The sequence below is a fragment of the Papilio machaon genome, chromosome 28 (assembly GCF_912999745.1).
Source record: "Papilio machaon chromosome 28, ilPapMach1.1, whole genome shotgun sequence".
Classification (NCBI taxonomy): domain Eukaryota; kingdom Metazoa; phylum Arthropoda; class Insecta; order Lepidoptera; family Papilionidae; genus Papilio; species Papilio machaon.
In genome coordinates, this window is record NC_060013.1 from 3,332,405 (window position 1) to 3,346,808 (window position 14,404).

Here is a 14,404-nt window from a genome sequence, read left to right on the forward strand (position 1 = left end):
GGATTTAGCGGAAGAGGAGACGCATAGAAATATCCCCTTTCTGTGCGTCCCCTTCTCCGTTGATTAAAGGTAGACAATGTATCTGCATTTGCGGATGTCTATGGGCAACGGTCGCCTCGCTATTTCGGCGAATTCAGGAGGCAATTTGTTTGTTTGCCACCTTTTGATATAAAAAATATATATTTATAGTGAGCTTAACTCTAAAAGAGTTCTCTTACAGTTGACCATAACATAAAGAGAGGATGTTTACTGGGCAATAACTATATGTGTGTACAAGTCGTTATTAACACATATATACTGTTCAACATATGTATATAAATTCTTACATACTATATTACATTATTATATATATTTTAAACTTTCTTATTTATTTATATAATAAGATGGCATGTGGTCATCTGAATTTCTGTGTGATCGTAGTATTTCAGTCGGCACATTTGTGTTGATGTTATTGCTCGTGGTCTACCAATGTCAATCTTTTCAGATCTTGGGATATAAGTAGACTACATCATGTTCAGATCATATCACTTTGATTAGATACGCAATCGATTGAATTGAGAGCATCAAAAGATTCTCTTGACATCTCACTCAATAGATCTCACACACACCGAGAGATTAAGTTTTTCTGTCTGGATCACAATAGAGAAAGGTCTGATTTCAAATCATCATTATCAACCAGCCCTTATCCCTATGTAGTGTCGGCACAGTATGTACTCCTCCATACATCTCTATCAGCTGTCATATCTGAATTTACCACCTTCTTACGAATATCCTCTTTCACACAATCCATACATACTTTCTTTGGTCTTCCTCTATATACATCCACATTCAATCTCATTACTTTTTTGTTTATATGATCATCATCCCTCTATATATCATGTCCAAACCACGCTAACCTTCTGCTCCTCAATTTCTAGATAACTGGCGCTATTTTCAAACTTCCTTTAATATACACATTCTTAACTTTATCTTTTTAGTCGACTTCAAAAAGAAGGAGGTTATCAATTCGACTGTATTTTTTTTTATGTGTGTTACCTCGAAACTTCGTCCTCTGGTGGTCCGATTTTGATAAAAATATTTTAATCGAAAGGAAGTGCTTGCAGATGGGTCCCGTTTTTTTGTTTTTTTTTTAAAGGTCTGATTTCAAATACGTAACTTTTAGTATATTTTTCCCATCTATGACGTCATTGCATCTTACCTTAGCAACTAACTCCACCTCCTGCTTCAAAAGCCTGAGCTCCTGTTTCAACGTATCTCTAAAGTGGCGCAGATCTCTCTCGTGCTCAGCGCGCAGTCGCTTCGCCTGCTGGCGCAGTTCTGCTTCCAATTGCTGCTCAGCGCGCTCAGCGGCAGCACGTTGACTGCGCGCTAGTGCTTCTAGTTCTGCTTCATGAGCTCGAGCTAGACTGCCTAGTTCTGCTTCGAATCTATAAGATATTGATTTAGTTATTTTCTATAGCAATGTTGAAGATATCTATATATATAAAAGAATGTCGTGTTAGTTACACTATTTATAACTCAACAACGGTCGAACTGATTTAGCTGAAAATTGATAGGGAGGTAGTTTAGAACTAGGAGACGGACATAGGAACTTTTTAATTTATTCCGCGCGGACGGAGTCGCGGGTAAAAGCTAGTTTCGTATGTATTCGTAATTCTACGTAACACCTGATATTAAACATAATGTATTTGTTTTTTAAAGAAAAGGATTTTTTTAACCATTCGTTTTTATGTCTGTTAACTGCATTGTTAGAACTACTTGATTTTTTTTTAATGAACAAATACAGTCCAATCTAGATAAGTGAGAAAAATACAAAAAAAAATTAAAAAAATTACTAATTACTAATGTATGTAATGAAAATTTAACAGTCACTTGTACAAAGAACAAAACCTAGTAAGCGTTATTACCTCTTATCCTGCTGCTCCCTGAGCTGGTGCTCCTTGGCGTTGAGGTCCTGGAACTGCTTCTGTTCCTGTTTCTGCAGCATTTTGATCTCTCGCAGCTCCTGTTTGCGCAGCGCGTGGTCGTCCCAAGTGCGCCCGCTCTCCTCGTCACCCCATATCACCTACAAACATGTACAATTGGGAGTGTGAAAAAAAAATTAATATTAATTTTTATATATATTTTAAAACTTAATTATTAATTTTATCGATGTGTAACGTGAAAAATGAAAAATATTTTTTTTTTCAATTAATAACAGGCGATTTTAAATTAAAATTTAGTCACGTGAATGTGAACGATAGCCACAATACTTGTGACGTCATAATGTTTAGCAAATTCATAATGGATATGTTCCGATATGCACTGCGACCATTGTACAGTGTGACGTCAATTCAGTATACTGGCAGTCCATAACGGAACGAATTTTTCTACAGTGATAGCACTGTGCAGTGCTCGCAGTGCATATCGGAATATACCCAAATGCATCGATTACAGTTATTATACGTCAGCTGTCAAGTTGACAAAAACATTGTAAATGAAATAAAACAAAGCTCAAAGCACTGTAGTACTTATCATCTCTGTATACTAATACGAGTAAAAAATAACAGTATGACGTCACACGCGTTCGGATTTGTTCGGCGCGTCTTCGGTACTGAATTCAAAAATTAATTTTGATTTTGATATAACTTATTAATTATTGCGAAAAATAAAAAAATAAAAATTGTTTTGCTATAAAACTTATAGATGATCTTTCCTTTTTTCAAAGAAAAAAAAATTTTTTCACACACTCAACTAGATGCAAAATCTTACTAATATATATAAATGCAAAAATTTAGATGAACAAATGAATGTATGTATGTTTGAAGGTGTCTCTAGAACAGATCTTGATGAAATTTGACACAGATTTAAAACATAGTTTGGAAAAACCCCTTAGAAATACTTCTAGATAAATTCCGCTCCAACCAAATGTATGGACATTAGATGAAATCATTTCTCCAAAATCAATTCTATATTATGAAAAAAAAAAAAAAATGTAGTTCCACTTTTATTTTTGTCGTCTGTCACAAACAGATGCGGAAATAAAATGGCGCCGCAATAAAATGTCAGCGTTGGAGCAAAGAGACAAAAAGAGACAGAATTATAATGAAATCTATATGTTAGAACAGACAGTTTCCTTAATGTTCCGTTTCTCATACATATTGAATACGAATAACGAAATTATCGCGGTTCCGCAGTGAAGGTGTTAACTTTGTCACCATACCTTAGATGTAGTGGTGGTAACAATGACACCGTCTATTTCAAACTTTCTCGTTCTCTTGCGAGTTTTCTTCTTCAAATTTGCTATATGTATGTCTTCTTTAGATCTGAAATTTTAATTTAATAAAAATTATTTCATGTTTTATTTTTTTATATAAGATAATTGCTAAATAAAATGAAATGAGTATATTAGAGGAAGTCTGAAAGTAGCACGGGTAGTAGAAAAATTGACAAGTATAATGTTATCGTCTATCTCGGACACGTGCTCAGGCACGACAAATATGGTCTCCTCCAACTCATCTTGATGGGAAAAGTTGCCGGCAAAAGGAGTGTTGGCCGTCGGAAGAAATCGTGGTTGCGCAACATCAGAGAGTGGACTGGAATTGCGAGTGCCGCCCAACTGTTTCGCCTCGCAAGGAATAAACAGAAATATGGAGAACTGACCGCCAACCTTCGCTAGTCGGAGAGGCACCTCAAGAAGAAGAATATTATCGTGGTATGGACATGTTATGAGGAGGGAAGAATCTCATGTGACAAAGAAAATGTTAAGTATGAGTGTGGAGGTACACAGGTAGAGGTAGACATAGGAAGAGATGAATTGTGTGAAAGGTGACATGATCAAGAACAGGGTGACAATGGAGATGATGGAAAACTTGATTTGGAGGACGGAATCCTGGTGCGGTCAAGGAGATGATGATGATTTGCTGAAATTTGTAATTTTAAGTATAATTTTCTAAAATAAATATAGACCAAAATTAGACTGGATTACATTAGTACAAATTAATTAATAAATATATTACCTTTGAATACGATTAGACGGGTCCTGTCTATTCCGCCTCAATACAACCTGCTCACCGTTATCTAGATCTTGATTGTCTGTGTTCACTCTGAAATACACAATTTACTCATAAATGCGTATGTTTATATGGATGGATGTATGGATGTTTGTTAGAAAGTATCTGTAGAAAGGCTCTAAGAATATAGATGAATTTTGACATAGAATATAGTCTAGAATAACACAGGGTTCTTAATTCCGTTTTTTTTTTTAAATTTCGCGCGTACCTAATCGTGGGCGACAGCTAGTTTTATATAAATATAAATTAGAATTTAATGAGTCAAATTTCACTACTAAAACGTTCGTACAAAAATAAGATTATTTCACTTGACGCATCCATACATTTTTTTCATACATCATTCAATCAATCAATAAAATTGGAGTGTCTGTGATATCGAAGAGAAAGTTCCGCAAGTTCGCGTTTGTTACATATAATCTCCAAAACTACTGGACCGATTTTAACAGGACTTTCACTGGAAAGTAGCTGATATACACAAGAGTAACATAGTCTATTTTTTTTCTAATTCCCCATTAGGAAGAATCATTAAAGAATGCTAAATGCTAACCTTGTGCCGCCATTTAATTGTGTGTCAGATGGCAATGTGTGAGGTGCGGAGTCATGCGAGGTGGTTGTAGCCAACGAGTCAGCGTCAGCACCGCGACGTGAAGACGCCGACGCAACAGATCCGCTGTCAGATTGTGATCTTCTGCTGATTGAAAAATTTATAATTGCACATTTTGTGTATGAATTAGGATGCCTCTTAATGCAACGGCGGTTCAAGGGTTAAACATTTGACTTGCAATCTGCAGGTACTGGGTTCGAATCCCGTCGTGTAAAAATGTGTTTTTCGATTCTCGATTTACGTAGGTACATTTATCATCATCATACATCATGATGCTGCACATATTTGAGAAGAAATTAAAGATATGTGTGAAGTCAACCCGCACTGGGCTATGACCTAGTCATACCTAACTCAGGGTACTCAGAGATCCTCAGTGGGGATGTATAGTGAGCTGATATGATTAATATAAATTTTTCAAGTTAGATACTGTAATTTTACTAATATTATAAATTCGAATATTTGGATTGTTAGAAGGTATCTCCGGAACAGTTAAACAAATATCGATGAAATTTGGCAAAGATGTAGAATATAAATTGGAAGAACACATAAGTTACTAATCTTATTTTTCATTTAAAGCTGACGAAATCGCGTGCGAGAGCTAGTGATATGTTGAACATTTTGTTACTTCAAAATATCGGGTTCCATTGTATATGTTAAGAAGCTTTCATATCCTATAGTATCATATACCCCGTGACTACGATGTTATCTATGTCACATTACCTGTCAAAGCTGTCAGGAGAAAGGCGCGTGGGCGCGAGCGCAATGTGTGTAGCTGCGGAGTCGCGCACGCGCACCTCCTCCGCGCCCACAGTCACCACAGACACGTGAGATGTATCCTGGAACATATACATACACAAATAAAAAAAAACGCTAAAAGTTATAACCTTCCATACACATGTGCAAAAAAAACTTGAGAGGTGTGTTGGGACACCCGGATGGAACGAAGTTCCTTTCAATTAATTAGTGAAGGAACCAATGTTTATTCTATGAATAAAAAACTTAAGTCTTCACAAGAAGTACATTTTATTTCAATGAATTTTCGTTATATATTGTCACGTCGTTGCCATGGTGATATAGCAAAAAAGTGTCGTGACAACTTTTCGTAAGAATTTTTTCCGTCTAGCCCCCTTTCACAACGCGCGATAAGGAACTTCGTTCCAAAAACTTTAAAGATGGACAAAGACATATTTTTCTTTCCTTTAAATTCCCTTCCCCGACAAATATTCCCTTTCCCATCTTCTTCTTATAAGTAAATATTATTTTCACTACTTAATAATATGTGACATACCAGATTGAGTCCGTTGGCAACACTGTCATCAAAGACTCCCGAGTCAGCTGCAGCTCCGGGGCTCAGGATCAGCACCTCGCTGCTGTCCAGACGACGACCACGACTCTTCTCTGTTAAATAACACATAGTTATATGAATGAAATACATAATTCAAATCATTTTTGTATCGATAAGAAAATCATCATCAAATAATGAGAGGGATGACGATTATAGATATAGATTTATAGATATTTTGATCTCAGAAAACATCATCATCATCAGGTCACTATACATCCCCACTCTCTGTGCTCGGAGTCTACACTAAGTTAGATGTGACTAGGTCATAGTCAACTATAGTCAAGTGCGAGTTGACTTCACACATATCATTGAATTTCTTCTCAGATATGTGCAGCATCACTTATGTTTTCCTTCACTGTAAGAATGTCGGATAAATATACATATGTAAATCGAAAATAGAAAAACACATTGGTACATGTCGGGATTCGAACCCAGGACCTGCAGATTGCAAGTCAAGTGCTTAACCCTTTTTTAAGGACGTTACAAATTTTATTTATTTACAAAAAAAAAAATTATTTACAAGATGAAACTCACCACTACAAGAATTGGCACAGTCGAGTGAGTCCAGTGATGAGGGTGCGAAGCAATCATCATCTGATGATGAACCAGCTCCCACTATCACAACTTCATCAGCTATCGGTGGTGTAGTTGATATTGTTACTGCGTTGGGAGGCAGCTGGAAGGAGATAAATCAGAAATGAGTAATCTTTAACACTATTTGTTGAAAAAAACTGGATAAACTGTACTTCAATGACACTCAGAGGGCTATTATTTTTAAGTGAGACCATAATTTAAAAAACGTCGGTGACTCAGAGGTTAACTTTACTTGTAATCTGCAGGTTCTAGGATCGAATCCTGCCATGTTTTTCAATTTACATATGTACATTTATCTGAAATTCTTACATTGAATAAAACATCAGTGATGCTGCACATATCTGAGAAGAAATTCAATGATATGTGTGAAGTCAACTCGCACTGGGCTATAGTTGACTATGACACAGTCACATCTAACTTAGGGTAGACTCCGAGCACAGAGAGTGGGGATGTAGTGACCTGATGATGACCATAAAAACTTAGACAGTGTTTCAAATACATTTTAACTTAAACATACATCAACCATTTTATACCATGACTTTAGATTTTTGACAAATAACCACATTGAGGTCAATAATACATCGGCTGTCAAAGTGTTAAAACATGTATAACTGTATATTTGTATTAATACAGTTGAAGTTAACTTAGATATAAGCTGGAACCAGAACAACACTTGTCATTTAGAATGAGACAAACAAATCCCCGTACAATATTTTTTATAATTTCTTTCAACATGAATGTATTACCGTCAAAGTATTCAACACAGGTGGATGTGTTGTGGTGACGGTGACCAGTCCTGCTGGTGATGCAGCCAGGGAGTTGGGCTCAGCGCTGACAGCCACCACTGTCACCGCTGCTACTGCTGCCCTGATGTCACTGGACCGGGATGATGGTGGCTGAAGTTAAAAAAAAAAACATATGTCCATCTTACTAATATTATAAATGCGAATGTTTAGATGTATGGATGGATGTTAGAAGTATTCTCCGGAACGTCTCAACAGATCTTGATGAAATTTGTCACAGATGTAGAATATAGTCTGAAAGAACATAAAGGCTACTAAGTTTTTTTTTTTTAATTCAATGTTATGGAAATATTACTAATAATATTACAAATGCGAAATTTTAGATGGATGGATGGATAAATGGAAGTTAGTTTGAAGGTGTCTCAAGAAAATCTCAACAGATCTTAATGAAATTTAGCACAGATGTAGAACATAATCTGGAAGAACACATAGACTACTTATTAAGTTTTTTTTAATTCCGCACGGACGGAGTTGTGGACAAAAACTAGTATTATAAAATGTTAGAATGTTAGCGTAATATGTGATTTGGATAAAAGCAATACACTCACAGTGACTGGCCTTATTTCGACAGCATTTTGCACTCTATCTTCTTCCACAGAACTAGACCTAGAATATTCCTTCTTCTCCAATCGTCCAGCTCTTATCACTTCTATACTAACTCTGTCCTTATCATCCACAGACCTCGATCTGTTCTCTCTTTCTATCCTATTAACTTCTGCGGTAACTCTACTCGTCTCTACTACTCTATCTAAGTCTGTGGAAGTTGATTTAGATCGTTCTTTATCTCTCTCTGTCACTCTCACTTCTGTATTTATCTTCTCTTCTGTTGATTTATTCAGTCTATTATCTTGCTTTGGTTTTATATCGCTGATGTGTAATTTCTCTGATGTTTTATCGGTTTTTTGTTCAACCACTTTTTCAGCTTCTCTGCATACCTGTTAAATTAAACATTATAGTAATTTATGTGTGTCGTTAGTTGATAGATATAGAAACTCCTTGATGAAAAAAAAAAAAAAGGAAACAGACATTGACAATAGTTGTCTTGATGTGTGAAAAAAAGTCAGTCAATTCGTGAAGTAAAAACCAAATACACAAACTTGTGATTTTCGATAAAAAAATAACGTAAAACATCCGCGCAATCTTACTAATGGATGGATGGATGTATGAATCAAATAGCCACTTGCACTTTTGCCACCTAATAATATAAAAAAATATCAATTTAAAGACGGAACTTTACCGGTCCGTTAGCTTTCCTTATTTAAACTTACTTAACTATTGTAATAATGATTTAAATTTCTAAAACATTTCCTAAAATGTTTAAAATTCGTTGCCATTTAATATATACAAAGTAAAACCCTTAGGGTGTGGTACCTGATCTACAATATGTCTTCCAGCGAGGGCGGCTGCGGGCGGGGGCGGGGCGGGCTGCTTCTTGGGCGTGCGGGGGGCGGGGCTGTCTGTAGATGTGGGCGTGGCCGGTGACGTAGGCGACGTGGGTGAAGCTTGCGCTGATGGTAACGAAGGTTGCGTCGTTGGGGTTGTTGCTGTCGGCGTGCTGGGTGTGGAAATGGGGGTGACAGGAGCAACGGGTGTGACGGGCGTAGGGGGCGCAGGGGGCGTAGGGGGTAAGGCAGGTTGTGTTGGCGGCGACGCGGGGGGCGGCGGCGCTGGGCCTTTCTCCTTTTTGGGGGCCTTTGAGAAAGATTTCAGAGTTTAATATTTATCAAGATTCATATAATGTTAGTGTTTTTTATAAATGAAAGACGTCATGGCAAAAATAAACTTAAAAATGTAGCAAAAGTCATCATATATATAAGCGAAAAATTTAAATAATAACTGTTTTTTCTTAGCTTTGAATACTATAACAAAATACTTACTGGTGCTTTCCTGTCAGCGTGCTGGTGGTCGTCGTCGTGCGGGCGCTTGGGGGCGGGCGCGGGGGCGGGGGCGGGGGCGGTGACGGCGGCGGCAGTGGGCGGGGCGGGGGGCGTGGCCGCGGGCTGCGGGGTGGCGGGGCGGGAGGCACGCGAAGCACCAGGCGGTGACGGAGTACCCGCCGATGTCTCCTCCGACACTAATCACAAATTAACATATTAAATATACATCGAATTAAATAACTATATTAAATATTTTTTCTGAAACTTTAAATCGATTTATTGCAGTTAAAGTAAAAAATGATCAAAATATATTACTAATATTGTACAGACATCATTTTTTACACTCGTCATCAACGCGTATACGGCGCGTCTTTACCGCGGCGTGGCTTCCACTCCTCAATATAACATAATAAAACTCACTCTTGATGTCCGGCGTCTCGCCCGACCGTACAGACGTCGAGTCATCTTCTATCTCCATGTGCATCTGGGAGCTGCGGTGCTCCTGAAATACATACATACATAAATTAAACACCAAAAATAGAAGAAATAATGAAAAAAAAATTAAACTTCAACTACTATACATTCTGTTCACTTGAGTTGGCACGTCGGTTTAAAGAGTATTCATATTTCAGACGTGCCAATTCAAATGTCTGGTACACTATCCTCAAAAGACACCAAGTTAGTCAAAGAAAAGTAAATCTTAAAAAAATATATACTTTTGATGCATTTATAAATAAATATAAACATGCTTTAAATTTAAATAAATTAAGCAGAAAAATAAAATTTTTACACTTAATAAAATAAAAATAAATTACATAATAAAAAGCACATAACGTGTTCGGGGAACGTATTTTCTGCAAAATGTAAAACTTTGAAGTTGTAGGAAATTCAAATTAATATAAAATAGTGATATTCGTGATTTAACTATACTAGAATTAGTAATACTAAAACCTTACCCCATTACAACGATATCGTATAACGTAATTTCTAATTCAATGTACTAAATTAGAACATTTTTTTTATTTTTTAGTCTTGATATAAGTACTAGACACAATCTAATAATCGAGAGACATTTTTTTTTAATAATTCAAACAAACAAAAATCCGACTATCGCTTTTTAATTATATTCAAGATAATAAAAAAAAAATTAAAGGGAAATAAATGATCAACAAAAAAAAAATTAACTCCGACATATCAAACAAAAATTAACCTAATCACTAATTGAATAGAGTTTATTTTGTTATACCTTCGAGGAGGGCGGAGGCTCTCGCGGCTGGCCGTCAGATTCGCATGCAATGTAAGCCATACACAAACACAATTAACGTACGCCCTTCTACAACATTCCTAACTGACGTATCAAACATATAGTCCATCCATTTCTTACTTATAGAGAAAAACAGATAGATATATGTTTTTATAATGTACAGCGTTTTTCATATATGGTATGGATAGCTCCTACAAATACAATAATTTATTTTTTCATACAATTTTCAATCAAACGGTTTTTATGATTTGAAAATAGTTTGATCTTTCTCAATAAAATTATTGAAATGAAGTAACGGACGTCTGTTATATTGTTAATTTGTTGATTGTATAAACTAAACGACCAGTGATACATTTAAACCCTGTGGGTTTTTGTACTGCTGTCGATTATAAATTGTTTTTTTGTACAATAAAAAAAATAAGGGTCTATGTGCAAATTGACAATTTTACAGGAGAGACTCTCTAAGTTTCAACCATATAGGAAATTAAAATTAAAAATTAATAAATTAAAAAAAATCATCAATTTATTACTTTGGCCATTATACATAGGGCCCTAATTTTTCAGTACAAAATCGTCGATGGCTCAGGGGTTAAGCACTTGACTTGAAATCTGCAGGTCCTGGGTTCGAATCCCGCCATGTACTTTTGTGTACATTGTGTACATGTGTCTTTCGATTTACATATGTACATTTATCCGACATTCTTACTGTGAAGGAAAACATCAGTGATGCTGCACATATCTGAGAAGAAATTCAATGATATGTGTGAAGTCAACTCGCACTTGACTATAGTTGACTATGACATAGTCACATCTAATTTAGGATAGACTCCGAGCATGAGAGTGGGGATGTATAGTGAGCTGATGATGATGCCATTTCACAATTGCTTTACCTACAATTCATCTTTTTTTTTCCATAAAAAAAAAAACTTAAAATCTTATTTTTTTTTCTCTCTACATTAAAACCATCAACAATATATACTAACCAATTCTTTGATACTGCTCCTTGTTTTTTGTTCTACCTTTCCTTTTGTTCTATAGCAAGCGTGAGGGGATACAACACGTGTTATATACTTAATTGTACATAAGATTTTATTATATAGCTATATAATATAAAGCTTTAGTCATATTAAGATATATTTTAATTTTTTTTAATTCACAAACAGGAATTTTTAGTAACATATAATAAAATAAACATATTATTGTTAAAATTTAAGACATTTTAAATAAATAAATAATAAAAAATTAAGACTGTTAGTTGTTAAATTCGATTTCAAGCCATCAAAAAGTCATACATTCTTTCATACAATCCATTCATATACATTATCTGTACTATTAATATATCTAGCTACAAAAGAAATGGTCTTCTGGTCTACTAGTCTATTGATAAATAAATCCTTTTATTAGCATCCAGATTCATTCTTTTTACTTTAAATAAATCCAGCTGCAAATGGCAAATAGTCTACTAGTCTATTGGTATTTTAGTCTACTGACATTAGTCATTCTTTTTGTAACCATTCAAATGGTTTCTTTGTTAATAATGTATCCAGCTACAAAAGACAAGTGGTCTACTCGGTCTTTCGGTCTACTGACCTCAGAATCATCATCCAGCAGCTCCTCCTCGACTACTTCAGCTCTGTACTCCAGCAGCAGGTCCCTCAGAGGTTTAGAGTCCAGTTCGCCGCTGACGAACTCGTGCTTCAGTAGTTCGCTGGATGTAGGCCTTTTTTCTGGGTCCTGGAAAAGAAATAGTAATAAATTTTACGAATGGGAATGTATGGATGAATGTTTATTAGAAAGTATCTCCAGAACCGCTCAAAGAATCTTAAGAAATTTGGCACAAATGTAGAACATAGTCTGAAAGAACACAACCATAGATAAAACCTAGATCTATATATAGAACCTAGATTCAAATAACACCTGAGATACTTTTCATCATTTTTTTTAATTCTGCAAAGACAACAGTGGTAGATTCCGCAACAACAATATTTGTTGGGTGCACGAATTGTCCTCGCTCAGTGAAATACCACGACCACACAGAAGACAGACGTCAAGTGGAAGTAATTCCAACTACAGTTTGATGAGTGTGGTAATGGAGGACTAATTTTTGTCCTCTTTCCCTTTCCACGCTTTTTGGATGCCAAGTGGATTTGGCGGAAGAGGGGACGCAAAGGAAGGGAAAATATTCTCTTTCCGTTCCTCCCCTTCTCCGTTAATTAAAGGTAGGCAACGCATCTGCATTTGCGGATGTCTATGGGCAACGGTCGCCTCGCTATTTTGGCGAATTCAGGTGGCCGTTTGTTCGTTTGCCACCTTATGATATAAAAAAAAACAAAGTGTCCGGCAAAAGCTAGTTGTATATATTTGATACATACCTTGACTAGAGCCTTAGCGATGAAGTCATTGAAGGGTTTAGACCAGCGCGAGGGCTGATCGAGCGCTGGAGGGTCACTCTTCTGTATCTTGAGTAGAACTCTCATGGGTGTCATCTCATGGTTCGGTGGCTCCATCTGAGCAAACTCTATCAGCGTTATGCCCAACGACCAGATGTCCACCTGCGGATAGAAAATATTTAAGACATTATTGCTTAAGGCTTTTTGGACATTTTTATAAAACACTAGCTTTTACTCGCGACTCCGTCCGCGCGTAATAAAAAAAAATGCACACAAGATAAAAAAGTTTCTATGTCCGTCTCCTAGTTCTAAGCTACCTCCCCATCAATTTTCAACTAAATCAGTTCGACCGATAGTGTAACTAACACGACTTTCTTTTATATATATAGATTTCTTTTTGACATCTTTTCGTTTTGACGTTTTGTTTTGTATCTTGTTCGCATTTTTTAAGTTGTGTCTTTTTATATTAAATTTATTGTGTAATTTTAATCATCCCGCATCATTCAATATTTTATTTAAAACTACCTGACATCGTCGAGTAAATAATAAAATAACCACATAGTTGAGATATTATATACTCAATGCCAAAGAAATGAATGTTGATTAACATTTATAACAAATGTTTGAGTCGTATTTCAAGAAAATATTAGATTTATTTATATAATTGTAAAGCTCAAGTAACGTAACTTTAATAATCCGAAAAATCTCTTAATCGCTAGTTTTTTTAAGAATTCAAAATGTCATCCATTCTCTTTCTGTACTTCCTCTCCTCTGTCGATTAAAATAAGGCAACGTATCAACATTCGCTTCGCTATTTAGGCGTATTCATATAGCCAATACAACATTTACCATCTTATGACATAAAAAAATCACGATTGATTCCATTTTTTTGCTGTCGAGTGTATTTCTTAATTGTTTTCTTTTTCTCCTGGTAATGAACTAAATGTATACTAACCTTGAAGTCATAAGGATGATCTCTGAAGGTCTCGCAGAGTACCACTTCAGGTGCCATCCAGTACGGTGTCCCAATGAACGTATCGTGCTTCTGCAGTGTCGACTTGTTCTTTGCCGACACACCGAAGTCAGCTGGAAAAATATTAAATCAAATCTTAATTATTAACTGGAATTAAAAAAAATATTTATTTATATATATAAAACAAAGTCGTGTTAGTAACACTATTTATAACTCAAGATAGGTCGAACTGATTTAGCTGAAAATTGATTGGGAGGTAGCTTAAAACTAGGAGACAGACATAGAAACTTTTTTATCTTGTGTGCATTTTTTTTTTATTCCGCGCGGACGGAGCCGCGTGTAAAAGCTAGTTTATCCTAATAGGTACACGATACATTTTAAAACCATTACATAAGTTAAAAAAAAATAACATAAAGAAAGTTCAAGAAAAACTAGGTTATAAACCTTGGATTCCCAAAGGGTTCGATATCGACCCCCTGGGGTCAATATTGAACTTAAAGCA

The 14,404-nt window shown here is 35.8% G+C and overlaps 1 protein-coding gene across 1 annotated transcript in view; it reads right to left on the minus strand.

Moving 5' to 3' along the window:
* Positions 1–14,404, minus strand: part of LOC106709645 (serine/threonine-protein kinase 10) — a 42,913-nt gene that overhangs the window by 8,498 nt on the left and 20,011 nt on the right. The window contains exons 6-21 of the mRNA XM_045684879.1: positions 13,885–14,015; positions 12,912–13,091; positions 12,130–12,273; positions 9,696–9,777; positions 9,276–9,472; positions 8,770–9,090; positions 7,947–8,333; positions 7,342–7,491; positions 6,536–6,677; positions 5,945–6,054; positions 5,377–5,492; positions 4,600–4,743; positions 3,999–4,085; positions 3,203–3,305; positions 1,908–2,065; positions 1,199–1,427 (exon numbers count right to left, since the gene is read on the minus strand). Of these exons, the coding sequence (XP_045540835.1) occupies positions 1,199–1,427; positions 1,908–2,065; positions 3,203–3,305; positions 3,999–4,085; positions 4,600–4,743; positions 5,377–5,492; positions 5,945–6,054; positions 6,536–6,677; positions 7,342–7,491; positions 7,947–8,333; positions 8,770–9,090; positions 9,276–9,472; positions 9,696–9,777; positions 12,130–12,273; positions 12,912–13,091; positions 13,885–14,015 (2,681 nt within the window). The remainder of the gene's footprint in view (positions 1–1,198; positions 1,428–1,907; positions 2,066–3,202; positions 3,306–3,998; positions 4,086–4,599; positions 4,744–5,376; positions 5,493–5,944; positions 6,055–6,535; positions 6,678–7,341; positions 7,492–7,946; positions 8,334–8,769; positions 9,091–9,275; positions 9,473–9,695; positions 9,778–12,129; positions 12,274–12,911; positions 13,092–13,884; positions 14,016–14,404) is intronic.